General features: G+C 39.4%; 1 protein-coding gene across 3 annotated transcripts in view; it reads right to left on the bottom strand.

Moving 5' to 3' along the window:
• Window positions 1–222: 222 nt before the first annotated feature.
• LOC142333236 (uncharacterized) overlaps window positions 223–24,548 on the bottom strand; it is a 60,256-nt gene continuing 35,930 nt past the window's right edge. For all 3 annotated transcript variants that reach the window (XM_075380221.1, XM_075380222.1, XM_075380220.1), the window contains 2 exons: window positions 4,738–5,509; window positions 223–295 (listed from right to left, as the gene is read on the bottom strand). In XM_075380221.1, coding sequence (XP_075236336.1) covers window positions 5,137–5,509 — 373 coding nt within the window. In that variant the 3' untranslated portion in view covers window positions 223–295; window positions 4,738–5,136. The remainder of the gene's footprint in view (window positions 296–4,737; window positions 5,510–24,548) is intronic.

Genomic DNA, 24,548 nt, shown 5'->3' with positions numbered 1-24,548 from the left:
GTAAATATTTAATAATATAAAAGACTAATTAATAACATATAAAACAATTATAAATAAAATGAATAAAATATAAAATAAAACAATAAAATATAAAAGAATAAAATGAATAATATATAAATTAAAAAAAATGAATAAAATATAAAATAAAACGATTAAAATAAATATAATTAAAAAAAAACTATTAAAACAATAATAAAAAAAAAAAAAAAATGAATAAATTATAAAAGAATACATAAATAAATTGAATAAAAAAAATAATCTATATACATTATCACATCACCATTCGTCATCATCACTGAAACACACAAACAAACAAAAAAATAATTACTATTAAGTTTGTCTAAAAGAAAAACATATGTTACTATAAATATTTTCTTTGTTTATTAGGTATCATCAAAAAATGCAAGTTAATCCAGCCGCGGTTCGTGCAATTAATGATAATGTCATCCGCCTTCGTTGGGACCTAACTGAGTTCGATGAGATGTACCTTCAGTCAACACTTCAACGATACAAGACTCATATCCTAAACCGTTTGAAGGAAGAAGGTAGACGCTTCGACGGCAACGTAAAATGGTAATTGTGTAACTATTTAAAATCATCAATTACTGTTTGTTATATTAACAATATGTTTTTATTTTACAACTGTAAAGATACTAATACTTCTGTATTTTTTTTGTATAGGTACGTTGCGGTAAATGTCGAACTAAAAAAGCAGACGACCCTCGAAGGCGGAGTAGAGACGACATATACCAACGTTTATTTGCACGGACGGAAGAAAACCATTATAAATATGGAGAACACCAACGTTGTTGATGAACAGTGGGCGGAGTCCGTAAAAAATCGTTGAGACGATGGTGAACTTCATCAACAACGGTAGCGGATGGGGAATGCATAAAATAATTTATATAGATTTAAACGTTATTCGTTACCGTCCGCTATAGGGTGTTTCTTCCTCCTTTATACGTACTCCAAAGAAAATATTAAAAAGAGAGGCAATAATTAACGTAAAGAATCCACATGACCAGAAATGTTTTCTCTGGTCTGACACAAAGACCAACACAAAATAAACTGTATCGCCAACACGTCCGAGCGATTACAGTCACTGTCCATCGGACCATTGAGATTCTTGGACTCTTTACAATTCCTTCCGTCATCCCTCGAAAAACTTGTAGAAAATTTAGTAAAAGATTGTCAGAACAAAGACGTTGTTTTTAAAACACTCACCGCCTGCTTCCCGCTACCAGAAAAAAGGGATTTCTTAATCTGAAAAGGTGTCTACCCATACGAATACATGACTCATTTAAACAAGTTTTCCGAAACCCAACTTCCACCGCAGACGGCGTTCTACAGCACGCTAAGAAGAGAAAACATAACAGACGATGATTACACCCATGCCCAAAACGTGTGGGAAACGTTTGACTGCAATACGTTAGGTGATTAACACGATCTGTACCTTCTTAGCGACGTACTATTGTTGGCAGATGTGTTTGAAAACTTTCGGAATACGTCTATGCAATATTACGGTTTGGACCCCTGCCACCTTTACTCCACCCCCCATTTCACGTGGAACGCCATGTTAAAATTTACCCGACAAAAATTGGAACTGTTGACCGACATAGATATGCATCTGTTTGTTGAAAAAGGTACACGAGGTGGTGTAGCTATGATCTCAAACAGGTACGCCAAGGCGAACAATCCAAACATTCCAGATTAATATGACCCATCCGAACCCACATCCTGGGTTCAATACTATGATTGCAACAACCTTTACGGTACAGCCATGGTTGAACCCCTACCATATGCAAATTTTAGGTGGTTGAGTAGTGAAGAAATTAACATTCTCAACATCAACAATGTTGACGATCGTGGAGAAAAGGGCTATGTATTGGAAGTGGATCTCGAGTATCCGCAACACCTACACGATCGCCATAAGGATTACCCCCTTGCGCCCGAACGACTAGTACCAACTGACGAAATGTTGTCCCCCTATTTGAAGGATGTACAAAGATGTCCCATAAAAAAACTAATGACAACATTGTTCGACAAAGAACATTATGTCTTACACAACAGAAATCTAAAACTATACACCCGCCTCGGTTTAAACGTGAAACACGTTTATAGAGTTCTAGAATTCTCCCAATCGCCTTGGTTGAAACCGTACATCGATTTCAATACCGAAAAGCGTGCACAAGCGCGAAACAGTTTTGATAAAGACTTCTTTAAGTTAATGAATAACGCGGTGTACGGTAAGTCATTGGAAAACGTTCGTAACCGAATAGACTTCCAACTCATCACTAACGAGCGTAAACTGGATAAAGTAATAGCGAAACCGGGAGTTAAAGCTTGGTACATCTATAACAAAGACGTTGTGGGGGTAAGTTTGAAGAAAACGGAAATATTCCTCAATCGTCCCATATACATCGGATTTACCGTATTGGACATTAGTAAAGCGATCATGTACGAATTCCACTATGGTTACATGGTGGAAAAGTACGGTAATGACATAAAGCTTCTAATGACTAATACTGATAGTCTGATGTACCATATAGTGACGGATAACGTTTACGACGATATCCTTCACGATATAGATCGATTCGATACTTCAGACTACCCCCGAGATCCCATGTGTTATAGTAATACCAATAAGAAACGTCTTGGTAAGTTTAAGGACGAGATGAATGGAAGGGCTATTCGTGAGTTTGTCGGTCTTCGTGCTAAGATGTATAGCATTCTCGAATTCGACAAGGAGAAGAATGTTGCAAAGGGTATTCCTAGAGTATCCATTGCAAATGATCTTAGACACGATCTGTACAAACAAAGTCTTTTTAAAGAACAAGTTACATACACAAGTGCGTATGGAATCAGAAGCAATTTGCACAATATCTATTCCATTAATCAGTCTAAAAAGTCACTATCACCGTACGACGACAAACGGTTCATTTTACAAAACAGAATAAACACAGTTCCATATGGTCACTACAGTGTAAATAAAACTAAACGTCGACCGTCCGAAACCACCGATAACCCAAACCACCAAAAGAGACCAAGAATCGATCACGATGTTCTCATATCCCACGGTCACGACTACTTACATTAATTATTGCCTCCTCTATTTACAATAAAAAGTTTAAAAAAAACAAACTAAAACTTATTTAATAAAAAAGTGTATCTTTTTACTTGTAAATTATTTAATATATATTGTATAAAAAATATGTAAATTTATTAATATATAAGTGTATTTTATTAAGTATATAACATAAGAAAAAAAAATAAAAATTTTCTTAAATTAATTGTGTATTTTTAAAAAAAAACCCATTACTTACTCACTGGCACTGTCACTATCACCTCTCCACGGACGTTTCTTCCATAGATTCTTTATATTTACCGAAGAGTGGTAAAACAGATCTTTAGTCCAATAACTAAGACGTATTCGACGGTTACTACAAAATCGATTCCACGGTGAACGTACATAATATTATGGTATATGTATACAGTCACCTTCGGGACGCGATTTTGTAATCATAATCATCGTCCGTGAACATCTCATTTCCATAAATAAAAAAGAATCTATTATGTCTCTGATGGTCGCTGGGTATGAACGCAACTCCCATGACCATGAGGGACCATATCTGTTGACAGGCACCTCCACCATCTTAAACATCACCGGCCCCGCATCGTCCCTAATGAAGGACGTTCGAAAGATATGTCGTAGCATATCCTTCATCTCGTCCTCATCCCGCTTCTTCTCGGGTGGCGATCGTAAATAATTAGTTATGATCGCCACCCATGAAAGGTACGCTAACGACGGAGCCGGCATGGTGATGTGATAACAAGTGAATGATGTATCCCTTTTTGGGTGTACTATATATATGCAATACGTGACTGAATACCCCCCCTCCCACCATATCACTTTGTCACCCCACTCCTGCTAACCTCTAATCACTAGCTACAAACTAATACCATATATAAAACATTAATTATAAATAATACAAAAAACAAATTATAAATACAAAAAAAATGAATTATAAATACAAAAAATAATCTACTTACTCACTAGACCCCAATCGTTTCGGTCTCTTCCACCGATTTTTTATGAATGTCGATGAGTGCATACGACGGCGTTTAGTAGTACCGGATAATTCCCACAGTCCAGTACTAAAACGTATTTGATCCTGACGACCAAATAGCCCTCATAGTGGCATGGTGGACGTACCTTGTAATACGGTACACGTATACGAAAACCGTCTGGAGGTGATTTGGTCAACAGAACCAACGTATCGCCTACTCTTCTGACATTAAAAAAAGACCGGATTACGTATATGGATTCTGGTGTTAAATATAAACCCCAGAACCCGTGGTCATACCACACCTGCTCCGTCGCCCACAACTCTGGTCCCGCATCGTCCTTTATAAAAGATGTTCGAAAGATATGTCTAAGCATATCTTTCATTTCATCTTCCTCCCACGTTGTCCTAGGTGGCGATCGTAAATAATTTGTTATAATCGTCACCCATGAAAGATATGCTAACGACGGAGCCGGCATGACGATTTAGTAACAATGGAATAATGTCTTACTTTTGTGTGTACTATATATATGTAACTGAATAACCCCCACCCACCACGTAACATAACACTTTGTCACCCATGTCATCGTACTTTTTAATCACTAACTGCAAATAAATACAAAACATGAAGTATAAAAATAAAAATATGAAAATGGAATATACATTTACATACCTGGTATGCAGCTGAATGTACGAGATTGACGCTCGCCGACAGTGCACAACGACCATAATCGCTAAGCACTCTTACTGCACACACTTCACAAAATTTGTGACCACAAGGTGTCAAAGAAACAACCACCCTAGTTGACAAACAAATAGGGCAGGTATCCTCCTCACCTACATAATCACCGTCCCTGTGAAGGGAGAGTCGGCGAGCGACCATCCGTTGACGGACGTGGTCGTGACCCTCACGTGGTGGCGCAACACCTCTCCCACGCGCCGTCAACAGCGCCCTCAACCGCGACGTCACATCACCATGCCTACGTCGTCGTGAAGATGGTGGCGGAGACGCAGGCGTATATTCAAGTGGCGTCGCCATCGGTGATGTCGGCGCTTCCGCTGTGGCGACCGGTTAATGTGTTGTAGGTGGTGGCGATGCTGCAGGTGGTGGTGGTGGAGGCGTAGCAGCTGCAGGTGGTGGTGGTGGAGGCGTAGCCGCTGCAGGTGGTGGTGGTGGTGGTGGTGGTGGAGGCGTAGCCGCTGGAGGTGGTAGAGGCGCTGGAGGCGGTGATGTTACTGCCTCCGCTAGTTGTTGGGCCTCCACCAAGCTCTCATTGGCCCGTATATACACTATGCACCGCCTTTTCAGAGGGTGCAGACAGTAGACCAAATCCACAACGCTGTAAAACGCCTCGACCTGATGATCGCGGTTGCGTTGCAACCGTACACCACACCTCCGAAGATTCGCGACCCCGTCGAGGATCTCTCTTACATCTTGGTCATCGCTACCAGAAATATTAAATACAAGTTAATTAAACAAAATAAAATGAATAATAAAGTGAATATATAAAATAAAGTGAATAATAAAATAAAATAAAATAAATAAAATGAATAATAAAGTGAATATATAAAATAAAATAAAATAAAATGAAATTCTTTAACTATCAAATGAAGCGCAAGACTAATGTAAAACAATGTTGCGCACAGCTAATATATAAATAAATGGCTAGAAGAAGATAGAAAATGTTTTGTGTATGTAAACTTCTTTTGTCTTTGTTAATCGCAAATAAAATAGTATACACACACACACACATAATACATTAGTTATATATAATTTTAATTAAGTAAAAAAAGGAAGTCAAGTTTATTTATTTGCAAAAGAAAAGAGACAGCAAATAAATAGTCTATCTTTTTCTTTTACATACAATTAATTCGCCAAAGGATATCTACCGAATTGGACGAATGAAATATTTATCGTACATAAGGTACATGATAATACGCGTCCGTGTACTTACACGTTGATCGATGTTCACGGTGAGGTGGTGAGCGGTAAATTTTACGCTGAAGAGCTCACTAAAACTAACGTTACAAATAATGTGTATTTAGTCGAGAAAGTCTTACGAAGAAAAGGCGATAGGCTATTTGTAAAGTGGCAAGGGTTCGATGGAAAACACAACAGTTGGATACATAAGGCGGATTGGTGTAGTGAATCGATCAGTCATAAACATGAAGTTGGAACGTCAACAGGTCGGTAATATAAACTTCGACGCTAGAAAACTTCGACGATTATACAGGAGCCGGGTGTGGAGAGGGAAAAAGGTCTCGTCATGGACCTCTTCTACCGAATACAATCAGATGTATTATCTGCGGACCGTCTAATTGCGGAAAAACAAATGTCCTATTCAACTTGCTGTTCTCACCGGACGGTATACGATTCAGAAATATTTACGTGTTTTCTAAATCGCTGTACCAACCGAAATATAAGTTTCTAGAACAAGTCATGACTGGTGTCCCGGAGATCGGCTTTTTTGCACTCAGAAAACGATCATGTGATGGCACCCGACGAAGCGGAACCGAACTCGATAATGATTTTCGACGATGTAGCTTGCGAAAAGCAACATAATATTCGCAAGTACTTTGCGATGGGGCGACACAACAACATCGATAGCTTTTATTTGACTCAGACATATTCCAGTGCCGGGAAGCACCTTGTACGGGACAACGCAAATCTCCTTCTTATATTCAAACAAGACGATCTCAACTTACGTCACATATATCAAGATCATGTAAATACCGATATGAAATTCGATCGGTTTAAAAGTCTGTGTGGTGTTGCATGGAGAAAACCTCATGGATTTTTCGTTGTGGATAAGGAGAGCGATATCGATGGTGGACGATATAGAGTAGGCTTCGATGTTTTTGTAAAAGAGATCAGTTGATAGTCGGTAACAATGGCAAGCATACACGCCTACGAGGACGTAACACCGTACGCTAACGCCATACGTTTTAGACAAAAACCGCAAAACAACTTGTGTTCCAAATATTTTAGCGACCGTCAGAAGTTTTGCGGTAACTATGTCTGTCGTAAAGTGAACTATTGTGAAAATAAAGACCGACGATGCTGGCGACATGTAAAAAGAATGAATCGTGGCTATAGTTAGTCGTTCTGCTGATGATTACTAGCGAAGGCAAGATTTTCAATAAGCGTATATGGTTAAAATTTTTAGAAGAATGTGACAAGTACGAGATGCCTATCGAACTGGTGATCTACGATAAAAATATATTTTTTTTTTTTTTTTTTTTTTTTTAAGGGCGAAAAACGGTTGAACGTTATCATCGCCCGGAAAATAAATAAATAGATAAATAAATAAATAAATAAAAATAATTTTAGGTTTTTAGATAAAATTAAAACTTAAAACTACTATCACAGAAACAAAATCCGGAATGGGTGTAAAAGGCCCATTCTCGGATAACAAAAACACTAATATGTAACTTAAAACGCTGTTAAAAACTATCACATTAAAAATAAATAAAACTTAAAGCTATGTTAAAAACTATCACATTAAAAATAAATAAAACTTAAAACTACGTTAAAAACTATCATTAAAAATAAATAAAACTTAAAACTAAAAAAGGAGATAAAACTTAAAACTAATATCACAAAAATCTTATAACTAATATCACAGACGAATTTAAAAAACATACAAAAAATACAAAAAAATCCGATAGGGAGTGTAAAAGGCTCCCTACTCGGATAACAAAACAATACATAGGACAATACATACAATTACTAAAGAATACATACTTATTAAATTTTTTGCATTAATCCTATACTACGTAAAAATATAAACATGCGGTTTAAAACCTCCTTATCGTCACGCAAGATACCACGGATGTTACTAGGAATTTTAAATTTACGACGCAATGCCGCATAACATATGCAGTCCACGAGTATGTGGCGCACAGTCACGCGGCAGTTGCATCTTGCGCATAGAGGTGGTTGTCCTCTTGTAAACAGGTACTCGTGTGTGACTCTCGTGTGTCCTATCCGCAATCGACAGAGTACTACTTCCTCACGCCGGGGTTTTCTGTATGAGGAGTTCCATGGTAACACAGAATCTTTAATCTGACGGAGTTTATTATCGACAGTAGCTGTCCAATCACCTTGCCACCTTGTTCTTAATAATTGTTTTACATAGTTAATGAAATCAGAAGTAGCAACTCGGGTGGTGAAAGGAGGCTGGTTACATGCTTCTTTGGCAGCGGAATCTGCATGTTCATTACCTGGAATCCCTACGTGGCTAGGGACCCAGCAAAAACTTAATTCTGTGTTGCGATTATTCAACTCAGCGATTGCGTTGTAAATTTCAATGACGATAGGATGTTTGGAATAAAAGTTCTTTAAGGCTTGGAGAGCACTACACGAGTCACTGCAAATAAGAATTTTTCTATATTTAGGGTTAATGATGTTTAGAGCCTTATTTATAGCATATAGTTCAGCGGTAAACACACTCGTAATACTGGGGAGACCAAACATATAAGTTCTCTCATTGACAACAAAAGCACACCCAACCGTATCGTTTTGTTTCGATCCATCAGTGTATACAACCGCGTCTGGTTTCGTCTTGGAGAGAACACACTGAAACATCTGCTGAAAGACGATAGATGGTGTTGATTGTTTATTACATGTAGTCAGGTCAAAATTAAAATTTATGAGGTTTATTCCCCATGGAGGATATGAGCAAGGGTACATAGGAAAGAGTGACGGTGTGTCAACATTTATATGCTGCAGCAGACGCCAGGTACGGATACCTACAGGTGCAGTACGACGTGGATGATCCTCATACTTTCCTAGATTAGGATTTTTAAGGACTGACTCAAGAACCGGGTGATTTGGCTGTCCTCTGAGACGAGCAAAATAAGATAATAAGAGCTGGTCTCGTCTATCCCAAAGTGATGGTTCACCACAGTCTACAAGTAAGCTTGCGACAGGACTTGATCTAAACGCGCCTGTAGCAATCCGAAGGAAAGCATGATGTACACTATCCAGCATTTTAAGCACGGTTTGACGAGCTGATGAGTAGGCCACACAACCGTAATCTAAACGGGAGCGAACAAAGGAATAGTAAAAATGTATCATACATGATCTATCGGCTCCCCACTTGGTGTTAGTAAGGACTCGCATCATATCTAAAATTTTGGAACATTTTATTTTCAATTCTTTTAAATGTTTGACCCAAGTAAGACGACTATCAAAAATTAAACCTAAAAACTTAACGTAATTAGAGATAGTAATAGTCTCACCGTTCAGAAAAATTTGCGGAATAGAAGGGTTTCGTAGCCGAGAAAAAACTACACATTTTGTTTTTTCGGTTGAAAATGTGAAACCAGTAATCCTGGACCAAGCTTCAAGGTGATATATAGTGTTCTGCAGTAGTCTCTCTGCTGTAGGTGCCGAACGGCTTGCAATGTAGATAGCAAAGTCGTCAGCGAATAGAGAGCATGAGACAGGAGCCTGAACACATTTGGTAATATCATTTATGGCTACAGAAAATAAGGTGGCACTTAATACACTACCTTGGGGCACTCCATTCTCCAAGATGACACTATCTGAGAGCGAATCATCTACACGAACACGAGCCGTTCGGTGATTTATGAATCCCCGGATAAAAGCAAGCATATTGCCCTTGATTCCCCATTTTTGGAGAGTGTTAAGAATACCACGTCGCCAGGCTGTATCATACGCCTTTTTTATATCAAAGAAGATAGCGACGAGGTGTTGCCGATTGAGGAAAGCGTTTTGTATGGCTGTTTCTAGTGACACTAAATGGTCAATGGAAGATCGTCCTTGTCGAAAACCACACTGTTCTGGAGATAGAAAGCCATGTTTCTCCAAGTACCATGTAAGTCTGCGGTTTACCATTCTCTCCATTATTTTACACAACACGCTTGTTAATGAAATAGGGCGATAGCTTGAGGGGTTCGTTTGGTCTTTACCAGGTTTTAGTACTGGTATAATAAATGCTTCTGACCAGCCAGGTGGGAAGACTTGTTCGGAGAATATACCGTTGAAAATATTCAAAAGTTGTTGTAGTGCCGAATTAGGAAGGTGTGAAAGCATGGAAAGGCGAATGTTGTCCGGTCCAGGGGAAGTGTCCCGTGAATTTTTAAGTGCATGTAACAATTCTTTAAATACGAATGGAGTGTTTAATTCACCAACCGAATCACCAATGTTTAACGACAACACCTCCATTTGTATCTTGTACCGTTGAAAATCGTAATTATATGATGAGGTGAGAGACACCGAGCGGAAAGATTTTGCTAGACTATTTGCCACTTCCGAGGATGATGAAAGGAGTTCTCCTTCATCAATAAGACCAAGAATAGATTGTTTCGGTGATCCGAAGATTGCACGAATTTTCTTCCATACAGTAGACGTGGAAGTAGTGCGCGAGATTGTGCTCACGTATTTCGTCCATGAATTCCTCTTAGCGTCCAAGAATACTCGACGGCACACCGCTCTAGCCCTGCGGTATAAATTTAGATGTTCTGTTGTGGGCCTACGATTAAATTTACGTAGTGCCTGCCGTCGATTCCTAATAGCAATTTTGCATTCATCGTTCCACCATGGAACGAAAGGACGTCTAGGATTACCCGATGTTTGTGGGATATATCTGTTGGCATTCTTAAGTATCATGGACGTAAAAGAAGAATATTGGTCGAGGATGTTCGCTCCATCGTCATACTGAGATTGGAATGCTTTACAGTATCCGTTCCAATCTGCCTTTTCAACAATCCATCTCCGTGGCATTCTTTTAATCTCGCAGTCTAAACCGAAACTAATAATAATTGGTCTATGATCACTGCCGTGATAGTCATCACAAATCGACCAATTAAAATGAGGGAGTACATTCGGTGAGCATATGGAAAGATCAAGGTTAGATACAGCACCAGTTGATAAGGACATAAATGTGTGTGATCCATTATTCAGTAGGCAAAGGTCAAAATCTTGTCTCAATCTGTTTATCATATTTCCTCGAGTGGAGCAGAAGGTTGAGCCCCAGGAAATATGATGGGCATTGAAGTCTCCTACTATTAACGATGGAGATGGTATTTGTGTAAGGAGATTTGAGACATCTAAAGCACTGAACACAGTGTTCGGTGAGAGATACAGATTGCCGATATGCAATTTGAAGGGAATAGTGACCTTTACTGCAATAGCAGGAATGACAGTGGTTAGTTGAATTCTTGTAGCTGACACCCCATTCTTCATGAAAATCGCTACTCCACCACTCTCCCTACTGTCTACTAGGCAGTCGTATCTCTCGCAGAAGTATCCTCTAAATGTAATTCGGTCATGTTGTAGGAGGTGAGTTTCCTGGAAACACATGATTAGTGGATCATGTGTGTGCGCCAGTACTCTAATATCTTCAATGCGGGACCGAATACCTCTAACATTCCACTGAATAATGTTCATAAGTGTAAAAAGCAAATAAAAAAATAAATTTCGGAAACTATATAAAAATTAGTTGTACGTGATTCGGTTTTTCTTTTTTGAATTTTTTATTTTAAAGAACTCCGATGCCCTAGGGTCGGGTGGTTCTTCAACCATATCCTCCAGTATATGAGGAGATGGTGGAGGAGATTTATTTGAATGGGATGCTGTAGTTGACATCCCAGAAGAGATAGTTACGTGGGTTCCCTTTATGGGGAGCTTATTAGGTGGCTTACTGCCAGCTGTGATAGTCGCTATTCGTGGCGGTACGATTTTGGGAATAGGAACTTTCGTATGTATCATACTGTTTGATTCACTAGCTGCGATGGAGGACTTTTTATTCATTTTTGTCAGCTCTGAGATAGTGGCTGTAAGTGAAGCTACTTGATCAGATAGCATCTGAACAAGTTTTTTAAGCTCATTGCAGGATCCGCACTGCTGATTATTAGCATTTGTAGGAATTTGTTTAGTTGTAGCGGTGGCAAAAGATACGTCTGGTTTAACCAGGTTCCGTGAGTTGTTTATCTTTTTATATTCTCTACGTGCAGCCGGAAAAGATAGTTTTTGCTCCGTACAGATTTTGAGAATTGCCTTTTCTTCTTTAAAAGTTGGGCAATCTCGGGAGCGGGCTGTATGTGGACCACTGCAGTTTGCACATTTTTCACTTTCTTCGCAGTTAGTGTCGTTGTGACCTTCTTTACCACATCGAGCACAGATCTCAGTTTTCGTGCAAGATGTTGTAGTATGACCAAAACCTTGGCATCTGAAACATCGCCGTGGGTTGGGTATGAATGGTCGTACCCGAACCGAGAGGTAACCCACTTTGATCTTTTCTGGTGGAACAGGGAGACTGAATGTTAATATAAGAGACGGTGTCGGTTCTTCTGTTCCGTTCTGCCGTTTCATTATACGTTTCACCTCAACAACATCTTGGTGGCACAGCTCGTCAACTATTTCAGAGATATCTATATCCAGAAGGTCTCTACAAAAAATTACACCCCGGCTCGTATTTAGCGTTTTGTGGCATTCTGCGCTTATATTTATGCCACCCATATTACGGAGACGTAAGATAGATCGACTCTGCTCATCGTTGAATGTTTCAACCAGAATCGATCCGTCGCGTAATTTCCTGATATTCTTCGGGGAGCCACTTGCACCTGTTATGGTTTTGTTTATTAAAAACGGTGAGACCTTTTGAAGGGAGCCACCTTCCTGACTATTTCTGAGTACAATGAATCTGATATTTTTATATTTTGATTTTAAGAAATTCTGTTCAGTAGGACTTTTATCCTCGTCAGACGAAGCTGATCGAGGTCTCTTCGCAAGACTTAAATTGGTGTTTTTTTCAGATGGACCACCAACCATCATAGTGTTTATTATTGGAACTGAAATTTTGGTCCCACGAGTACCGGCGAAAAATGGACCACTCCAGCAGAGCGCACGCGTACTGGAGCTAGAGCTAAATACAACTGGGTTCGCCCTGGTGCCCAGAGGACATCGTTCGAGACTCATTACGTAGAGCCATTCACCCATCGGCACGATTTGTTCCCACCTTGGGTTACGGTTGCGTTTCGTAAGATGTCGCAACACCACCGAGTGTAAATGGAAGAAATATCAGTGTAGGTTGTTGTTGTGTAATTGTGTATGTGTGTATGTTGTAATTTATGTAGTGTTCTTGGTGTAGTATATGTGTATAATGTAAAGTGTTCTGCAGCTCACTGTATAGTGGGAAGAATAGCTGCAGAGGCTAGGCCCGTGGGGACGCCAACCCCCAAAGTCTTAAAGAGTAAGACTCCCCGTCGGGGACGATAAAAATATGTTCAACACCACAGTTCGACACGGATGGAACTTTATTTCAAGATTTAGACCCTCTCCGCTCATGTACAAAAAGCCTTTATTGGAACTTCGGAACCGTCATGCATCTATGGACTACACAAACGTTTACATGCACATGTTGGAATACGGTAGTCGTCTAGAAGGAGTGAGATGTTGTATAGTGATCACGGAACGAACTATTCCGATCAGGTCACCCAAAACGTTGTACCGCTTAGCGTTATCATACGGTAGAAAATGTTTTGTGGACACGGCTTACGGAGTACAATTTACCGATGAAGTACCGGAGACATTACGGGTAAGACGAGGAGGATTACCGTTCGACATCGTGAACAACAGAGCGCAGGCGCTCTTTTCCGGTGAATTTCTAAACGAAGCGATACCTACTTTGCGATTATACGCCAATGTGTTCGAATTGAGGTACAACGAACGACGCGAACTGTTTGAAGTCCAAAACGAAGATCTGTTGCGAAAATGGTGCGATTATGCAGGAGCGAAACCAGACGAATTTTGGCTGTTTAATAGCTATCTGTTGCATTTACATTCGGAAGGTGACCGTTATCCGATCTGACGACTTTCCACACGGTACCTGACAAAGGTCCCACAACGCGATCACTCAACAGTTGTGGATATCCCACTGTGGGTTGGAAATGTAAAGAGAGCTGATCTTTAAAGACACAAGCACGAAACTCATGATACCGTCTATCGATCAGGGTGTGACGCAATATTACCGCGAATTGTGCAATACCAATCGTCGTCCGACAAGAATGAATGTTTCGTTAATCGATGTTATACGTTTTCTACGCAGAACCAAAAAACATGCAGTGTTCTTTAGATTGGTGGAACTAGGATGGTGATGTGTCGACTGGTTTCCGATCATTCGTAACCACGATGTCGAACAAGAACGAGGTCGATATGTCATCGTCGTCGACGTCTGCGAAGTTGGTAATGGAAATCGATAGAATACGAGATTCCATTAACTAAAACATCGCGCTATTACGCAAGGAATAACGGAATCGGAACAGGCTATGGAAAAGCAATTTAAGCCTATTGTCGAACCGCTCCGAGAACTTAATCAATCGTTTAAACAAAAGTACGATGTTAAAAAAGAACAAGAAGAGAATGCAAATGGAGTGGGTGAAAAGGAGGAGGTGGTGGAAGAGACACCGACGGTTATGAGAAGACTCTTTAAAACACCGACGTCGGAAAAGCAGTTCGTGAAACCTGTAGACCCGTCGACACCGAAAACGATGGGTTTTCGTGCAAAACATTTCTTGGACCTTACCGTAACAGATAAAGGTAAAAAAATAGACAACGTCTACGGAGTTAAAAACATTGACGATCAATGGATGATCGGAACAAAACCACTCAAGTTCAAAGGAAATAAAATAGTTATCGACAACAAGACGTATAGCGGTTCCAAAGGTTTATATCAATTGATTTTTTTGAATGAGCCTGTAGATTATACAACCAAAGATTTAAATAACTGGGAAAATATTAGAAACTACTGAAGAAAACGGTTAGACCTGATTACGTTTACTGGGACGATCCGAATGAACTGTGCGATAGACTGCGACTTTTATTGGCTTCGAAACGTGCGGGTCATACCGGTCATAATAACGAAATAGTTTCGATCATAGAAGAACAACAAGAAGGCGGATACATAAAGGAGGGTAGTACAGGGAACTTTTTATTTTAAACAGTTTGAAGATGCGTATCGACAAGTTCGGTCGTTCTCGCGTCGGGAGTGCAACCGCCCAACCAACATTAACTCTGATTGTCGAAACGTTTGACAAAACCGCCGATAGAGATTTCGATATCAAAAAAAGACGTTTGTGCAACGTCGGACCGCCTGTTGAAGATGATGATGGTGCAACAATCGGTCACGTTAAGAAAATGTTCGTAAAGCAAACCGAATTGAATAATAAATACTTACCGAGCGGTTTCACCGATGGACAACAACGCACTCTATTTTTCAAAGAGGCGATTGTGCGATATCGCCGATCCAATTGTAAAAACAGACGCCGTAACTGTCGACTATTTACGGAAAAACCTTTTCGGTACAAATGAGACAATTAACGCGAGAGGGTGCGTTATCGCAAATGCTGGTGCACCAATTAATAGCACGGATCTCACTACAAAGTCATACGTAGACAAAGTGACAAATAGGATTTTAACGAGTAAAGAAAGTGTTGTGGATATCCAAAAAAGTGTTATAACAAACGCCAAGGCACCTGTTCAGTTGACTGAACTCGCGACTAAAGGATATGTCGATATAATGAGGGGTCAATTGAAGAAAAAGATGGTGGAAGAGTACGTAATGCATAGCGATCTAAATCGTGTATTTTTAGCGAAGAAATTTAAAGATGATGACAACGCAATCAATTATCAAAATAAGCGAATATGTAGAGTCGGTGATCCTGTCGAAAAGACGGACGTCGCAACAAAGTCCTACGTGGACGATATAGAATTACATATACAAAAATTGCTTACTGCGACTAAGGGATATATCGATGACACACTATTTAGGTTCTACAAATTTCTATTAAACATTAACGACAACGCTAACAGAAACTTAAATCAACAAACGCTTATGAGTGTACTAACCGCTGACAATCATCACCAAAGCGATTCTGCAAACACAGTTCTAAGTAGTAAAGATACAATGGAGAACGAGGATGTGACAAAAAATATGGTGCGTCCATCGATCACTGATAAGACATTGAAGAATGAGGATGTTAATAAAAATATGATACGTCCCCCGGTCTCGGATGATGTGAATAAAAATATGGTACGATTGCCGAACACGGATCCAATGTAAGATGGTGGAATGTAGTTAACAAGCTCATTGACTGCCCGACATGACAAGAGTGAGGAGGTCAAAACGTTCGTCTCGTGTTCGAAAGGGTAAGGTGAGAAGATCTAAACGAATAGCCAGTCTTAAACGAGGCGGTGGACTGTTAAGAACTCTAACAACGAATCTGCGATAGTTAATCTTGATCGCAGTACCGGTCATGGAACACATTGGGTATGTTATATAAAACGTGGACGGGTGGTGGACTATTTCGATAGTTTCGGTAATTTGCGACCACCTAACGAATTGATGCGTTATTTTCCACTCGATTCGACTATAAATTTCAATTATAACGCTACACAGAATATAAACACGGTTATCTGTGGACACTTATGTCTTGAATTTCTCAGTCGTGGTCCGTCGGCCTACAGGTAAACATGTTCTGCATAAGTGGAAATACGACGTTATTACACGCTACATTCTTTCCGCCATTGGATTTGTCTGATGGCGATTGGGAATTGGCGTTGATAAATTTAACCACATACAACTCAATTCCAAATGTCGAAGAGGGAATCAACAACACATTTACTGTCGAATCAGAGAGACCTCAAAGACCGATTATGTTGACACTAGCGACAGCATCTTATGAAGTGGATGATATCGCTAAACGCTTGAGCGATGAACTAAAACACAAAAGCAAAATAGATTTACTTATGCGTCCGAATAACAATACGTTAAAATGCGAACTTAAATACAGTGCTGCGATCGATCTGACCTCGACGGATAGTTTGGCACCGCTGTTGGGGTTCGAGAGAACTAAACTGTCGGCGAATATATGGCACGAGTCATCAAAGCCGGTCGCCATTAACAACGTGAACACCGTACGGGTCGAATGCAACCTTATACGAGGCTCCTATACGAACGGATCAGAGGGACACGTATTGCACGAATTCACGCTAAGCGTACCGCCTGGTTTCAAAATAATCGAATCACCGAAGAATATAATCTATCTACCGGTGAATACGAAGAGCTTAGACGAGATCGTTATAAAGTTTACCGATCAAGACGGAAAACCGATAAATTTCCGCGGTGAAATAATTACGGTGAGATTGCATCTACAAAGGAAAATCAATAAATGGGGTTAATATACAATAGCGGTGGTACTAGTATCGAAACGACACGCAAACCGATCAGTCGACGAGCAAACACCAAAGCGTTAACATCGCGTAAAGTGTTGTTTCTTCGAAAACTTGGTTTCACAGTTTTGGTGAATCGTAATGGCAGGAGCGAATATGTTGGACGTCGGTGAAAGTGTTTCGTTCGACAACACGATCACACAGTACGAATATCATACCCATCTACCGTACGCTTCGTCGACTTACAACAACAACAACGATGAAATCCGGATTCCGATACACCAACAAACAAACAACGCGATACCGTTTCTCTTCGAGGAGATACGATACGAGATAAACGGCACAGAAATGTGTCGCGTACAAAAGTTAGGAATAACGACAACGATAAAGAATATACTTTCGTTACGTAAAAGCGAAGAAAATATTTTGGAGAATTTCGGGGGGAAGTTCAAAGCATTGCATAAGTTCGATTTGGAAGAAAACACGGGAAGGTTTTGCTTCTACGTACCGCTGCGTATGCTGATGGGTTTCGCTGAAGACTACAAACACATAATATTGAACGTCAAACAAGAATTGGTCTTGCTTAGATCTTCCAGCGACGTGAACGCATTAGTGTCTTCCAAAGAGGCACCTGATTCCAAGTTAAAAGTGACTAAGATAGCGTGGAAAATTCCGTATGTTCACGTTGCCGATACGATGCGATTGCAATTGTTGAAGGTTGTAGAACGAGATAGACCGTTAGCGATTGCTTTTCGTACATGGCAAATCCACGAATATCCGGCTCTACCACAAACAAACATACATTCATGGACTGTAAAAACATGTGCGCAAACGGAGAAACCGAGATACGTGATATTCGGTTTACAGACGGACAGAAAGGATAAAGCTACAAAATCATTGACACTCTTCGATATGTGCGAGTTGGTAAACATTCGTCTGTATTTGAATTTGCAGTACTATCCGTACGACAATCTACAGGGAGATGTGAATATGATGTATGAAATGTTCGCCAGCTTTCGGTCCGCTTATTATAACAAACCGGAGGACGAATGTCCCGCTTACAGTTTGGCGGATTTCAAGACCAGTGTACCGTTAATAGTTATCGACTGTTCCCGTCAGAACGAATCGCTTAAAAAGGGAACTGTAGATGTACGTATCGATTTCGATACCAAAAACAATATACCAGCCAATACGACTGCCTACTGTCTCATTATACATGATAGCATCGTCACATACACTCCACTCACTGAAATAGTGAAGAAGCTTATGTAATGCGGGAGGTATTTAAAATCGATGAATTAGACGGAGGGGATGGACTGGGAAAGGAAGGTAAAAAGCAAATATTAGCTACGTGGCGACGGTTTACGAAATGGTTGATAACATTGAGTGTATTTAAAACAGGTATAGCAGTTGGTATAATTGTAACACTATTATTGGATGACTTTTCACATGAATCTTGTACAACGATGAAACCGATACGGTGTAGTCACTTTTTCTACACAATCGCCGGTTAACATACCGTTAGTATGGTGTAGTTCATCGACTGTGGAGGTGTTGTCCATTTTTTACAACGCTACCGTATCACCACCACCATCTTCGAAAAACCTGTCTGCAGACATAGTTAGCAACATCACTACATTGTCACCTTCAGCGAAGACAACAGTATTACCAAAGGTAAACATCAACAAAACCACACTGAAGAAGAAAACCATAGTGAATGTAACGACATCATTACCTTCAGCGAGGACAACAGTGTTACCGAAGGTAATCGCTACCAAAATCTCATTACCTAACATAACGTTACATGCACATGATGATGATGATGATGATGATGACTATGATGGTCCTCTAAAAGAGGATGAAGAAGACGAGGTGGTGGGGGTAACCCCCTCCACTTCCACACTGACATAGAAAAAAAAGACGGTTACGATAGACGATGCAGAACGTCAGTTGAGAGTCAGTCATGGAGGGAGGAGGAGTGTAGAGTTCATCAGACGATCACCAGTTGTTACCGATCGTTGAAGAGACATTACATAACGATATTGAAGATCAGTCTTCATTAGTTAATAAGAAAAAAAAGAAAACATCTACGAAGCCGTCAAAAAAGAACAGCGGTGAACAGAAGAAAAAGAAACCGCGTAATAAGCCGCACGAACGATCGTCAACGAGTGAAAACACTAAAAGGTCAAAAAAAAACCTAGCAGTCAGAAGACGATACTGTCAGAGAGGAGTGACGAAAAACAAGAAGACAAGAGGTTGTGCGAACCACCATTGGTCTTAAATAAGGACGAATTAGCCAAACACGGTATTTACTGTTCCTTTGATGACGTATACGAATCTTTATACGATCGCACACAGTAAATATTTGGTGCGTTTATGGTGGGGGGGTGTATCCCCACTACAATTGTAAGTACACCTTAATAAACGTCTAAAGAACATTCGTCAGTCCTCATACGCAAGTGAGTTGTCGTCATGGAAGGAGTTATCGAGTATCACGGCTTTCTTGGTAAACGCGGAGAGTTTATAATCAAAGAACTCGCTGTTGTCGGAGAATGCTATATGCTTCTTCACTTTCGATCACCGTATCCAAAGTCTGAGTTACCATCTAAGTACAAACGGATGGCTGGATGGTTGGAGAGAAATTTTCACAAAATCAATTGGGATTATGGTGAGGCAGTATACAGTGATGATATCATGAAGGCGTTTTGTTCACAATTCGGTACAATATACACTAAAGGACTGGAGAAAGCAGATTTCTTACGTCGATTTCACTCCGACGTACGTGAGATACCGGAAAACGCACCAAAACCTAAACATAGTTACATAGTAAATTGTTCGTACCACAACCTCCATGCTGGTGGAAAATGTGCGTTGCATACGGGTTGTTTATACATGCAGTGATTGAAGTACTCGAATAAGTCGTTGGATCTGGCGAGAGAAGCCGATCGTCTGCGTACTTTTGAATATACAGACGCTAAAAATAGACGAGCTGGCTAAAAACGGTTATTACTACTGTTTCGATGACATGCACATCAAATGTTGTTGGTGCAACGAAACGATTGACTCGTCTCAACACTTGGTGCAATGTCGAAACTGCATAAAAGAAAACGTTCCTCTTTCGTTCGAATCTATTGTTCCACGAAGAAAGAACAATCTGTCGTAATGTTTGTGACAGAAACTACATAAAAAAAAAAAAATCGAGTGTTTTATAGTAGGCCTATCGTGGAGAGATTTCACTCGTGTAAAAAAAAAAAATCTCAACGCGCCGCGGTTACTACCTCCTGGGTGGTGTGGTAATGTAACCGACGAAGACAATGCGGTAGATGTATAGAGAGTTTAAAAGGGAACTAATACTTAATTCCATTAACAGTTCAACGATGGATGTAGATATATCCGCATCGGTTTGGGTGGTTAGATTTTTTCCACGTCATCGTGTAAGATCGTTGCGTCATTTGACGAAACTTACATCTACAGCGTTTCCGCACGCTACAAGTATAAGTGTGGACGTTGATCGATTCAATACGGTTAGAGTGCATTACGCACACACAGTTACGCAGTTACGCAGCCACATACGCTGAACTTCACAACGGATTACAGGAATATTTAGACAATATTATATTCACTATTGCAACGATGAAAACGTTTACCGATTCGGTTAACGAATTGCGATTTATTGCATCGCATATTTGTAAATATAGTTTTATGATGCTTGTCGTTCACTCTGTTCACTGTTGCGGTGAAATAATACATACCGTCGATTGTAAGAAATTTGGTTACAGCGGACGTGGACTACCGAAATACCTTTGCTCCTGTGAAATGATTATTGAAAACGCAAAAAGGATGTACACTATGGTACACGATAATGAATATGAGCTGTTATGGAAGAATCAATTCGCTTGTTCAGTCATGGATGATAGCGGTCTATATCGGTTATTTTGTAAAATTGCCGACAAGAGTAATGCAGATGACAAAAGTATGTATACGGTACCGTCATCGTCGTCAACCGATCAGTCGAGTGTAAACTCTGCGAGTGTGAGGATGGATGCCATATCGTTTGTTACCGCTTTCAACGATGAAGTTTGTTTTCTCAAGAAACTACCGTGGAAACGACTGACTGATCTTCGCACCGGTGTAGACTACGTAATATTGGATATGAGAAAGGTATTTACATCTTTAAGTATCGTATTTGTGCCATATTATACGACACCGTTGCAAACGAATTGGGTTGCTTTCAAATATATTTACCGACCAGATATACAAACAGATTTACCGATGATGAGATGTCTGTTGTAAGACAACATTCGATGAAGTTAACATATTACGGAGAGAAAGACGATGGTTTGACTGAAGACTTAAAAGTAAGTTTGTAACATCTTACAGTTGAGTGTTTTGTAGGCCTAACGGGGAGAGATTTCACTCGAAAAAAAAATCTCAACGCGCCGCAGTTGCTACCTCCTGGGTGGTGTGGAAATGCAACTCAATTACAAAACAAAAATATTTTTGTAACTATGATCTGGTGTAATAGCTTTTTTTTACATCGTGTCAGTTGAATGCAGGTTCAAACTTGTTCGTTTCCTGTTCAACGGTTATTTATTACATCAGTTCACAGAATAGATGTGGTAAAAAAAAAAAAAAACATAATTATTTATTGCGTTTTCTTGGAAGACCGGATGTGAGTTGTTGATAAGCAGGTTCAGACTTGTTCGTTTGCGGTTTAACGGAAAAAACCGTTATTAATTGCATCTGTTAGAATAGCCGATGTGGTAATTGATAAAAAATAATTAATTATTGCGTTGTTTCTTGGAAGACCGGATGCGAGTTGTTGATAAGCAGGTTCATACTTGTTCGTTTGCGGTTTAACGGAAAAACCGTTATTTATTGCATCTGTTTACACAATAGCAGATGTGGTAAAAAAACATAATTATTTATTGCGTTGTTTCGTGGAACACCGGATGGAGGATGATGATAAACAGGTTCAGACTTGTTCGTTTGCGGTTGGTTGAAGAGGGGGAACGTTTGTCATCTAGTGAGTATAAATAGCGGTTCCTAAACAGCATAAGGATCATTCTAACGCTGACTACTGATACATCATGACAGACGGTACATCGACAAGAAAAGCTTTCGTTGAACGGTTAAATACAAAAACCGTTCGTCTAACCGAAACTAAAACTGTGGCTGCGATGACGGTTGGTAAACCGTATGAAATATTAGCGTTGAAGACCGTAGACACAAAATATGGGAAAAGTATTGTGTGTACTGTAAAAGGTAGCAGCGAAGAGGAACCGTTGAATGTATTCCTACCGAAGCGGTTCTCATCGACTATTGAAGAGGGTGAGTTCCAGTCGATAATAGAAGAGAAACTAACACTCGTATTTAAGGGTCGAGTCGGCAATGCGTACGATGTAATATTCGACTAGACTTGGAGGTATTAAAAAAAATAGTCCTTTTCAGGACTACAACAACATTACACATTCAACACAATCTTACACATTTATACACAAAACAAAAAACACTTTAAACCCCCATTCAATAAAAAACTGTAACTTTTTTAAAAAGTTTTTTTAAAAATGTTTTTAAACGTTGTTTTTTTAAAAATGTTTTCTTTTGAAGAAAACAAGAAAAAAAAGATATTTAGTGGTTCCAAGGCCCGCGACATGATGTGGTAATAGATTTATCTACTATCGGATTATGTTGCAAATGGTGAGGAGTGTGTTTAACAAATTCGGGTTTAGAACGTTAACATTTTAAAAAAAAAAGGTTGTAATTTCAATCATACAAAATGCAGTTAGGATATTTTATATCACATTGTTTTTTTCCCCACGTTGTTCGGTGGGGGGGGGGGGGGTGTAGGGGAGAATTTGACGAATCAAATAGTAGAGAATAGGGTGTGGCTGATGTGGTGGGGATTGACTTACAAATATAGTGTAAACGCGCGAATTAGTTTATTCTTTGAGAACCGCACGAAGTGTAAACATCATCATGATTCCGGTTAGTGAAGAAGATATACGCGTACGTGTCGGGAACCAACGTCTGGCACCTATGTGTTTTAAGTTAAAACACAGTTTTGCATACGTTGTCGATTTATCTGAACACTATTTCGATAAAAACGGTGATAACTTATCCGTAAGGATAATTTTCAAAGATGATTTCGCGTGTGGTCAAAAGTATTATTGCGAATTTGAATGCGGTGATAAAGCGATTGGACTTATTGACAGTAAAGAGGTTCTATTCTCCGGATTCTACGGTGACGACGGGAACGTAAAGGCGTTCAAGTTAAATCAATCGTCGAATATGAAATTGTCAGCATCGGTGTTAAAAGATCTCAATACGTCGCATCACAAAAACAACGTACTCGCTGTAAACATTTATGTCACGTACGAAAAACGACGAGTAGCCGCTAATGTGGCGTCGGACTGTGGACTTTTCTTCAAGACGCACGATGAGGTAGATTGTTCTGCCGATGGTTGTGACGATGATACCCAACCGCCGATGGTCGCGTACGACACGGATGAAAATTCAAAATTCGATTACGTTAAAATCAACCGATATCTGAGAGGACGTCATATCGCTTCTCTTTATTTTATTTTATACAAGACTAAAAAACGCAATGAAAATGACAACGAAGAAGAAAACAACAGTCATTCATCAAGAAGAATTTTTTAATTTAACCGATTTTTTAAAAAAAAGTCCTTTTAAGGACTACAACACATTACACAAACAACATAAAAAAAGTTACACTAAAGCACAAAACAAAAAACACTTTAAACCCCCATTCAATAACAAAAATGTAACTAACTATTGTTTTTTTAATGTTTTTTTTTAAAGAAAACAAGAAAAAAAACGATATTTAGTTACGTTTATTGAATGCAGTGGTTCCAAGGCACGCGACATGATGTGGTAATAGATTTATCTACTATCGGATTGTGTTGCAAATGGTGAGGAGTGTTTAAATATTTTTTTTTATTTATACAACTTATGTATGCGAAACATTTTTTTCCTGTTACTTCATGGTATTTCTTTACAAGACCAAGACATATCATGAAGATACTTTTTGTAGATGAGTGTTTTGTAGGCCTACTGGGGAGAGATATCACTCTAAAAAAAAATCTCAACGCACCGCGGTTGCTACCTCTTGGGTGGTGTGGAAATGCAACCATTTTTTCTTATACACAGAATACAAGTTTCTCTTTATTTTTATTCGGAGTAATTTTTAAAGTATCCAACTTAATTTTTAGCTTCTATTTTAAATAATTTGCTTTTTTTTGTACGAGTGTTTTGTAGGCCTA

The sequence above is a fragment of the Lycorma delicatula genome, chromosome 12 (assembly GCF_047948215.1).
Source record: "Lycorma delicatula isolate Av1 chromosome 12, ASM4794821v1, whole genome shotgun sequence".
Lineage (NCBI taxonomy): Eukaryota > Metazoa > Arthropoda > Insecta > Hemiptera > Fulgoridae > Lycorma > Lycorma delicatula.
Note: the sequence above shows the minus strand (reverse complement) of the source record. Positions and strands in the feature narration are given on the sequence as shown.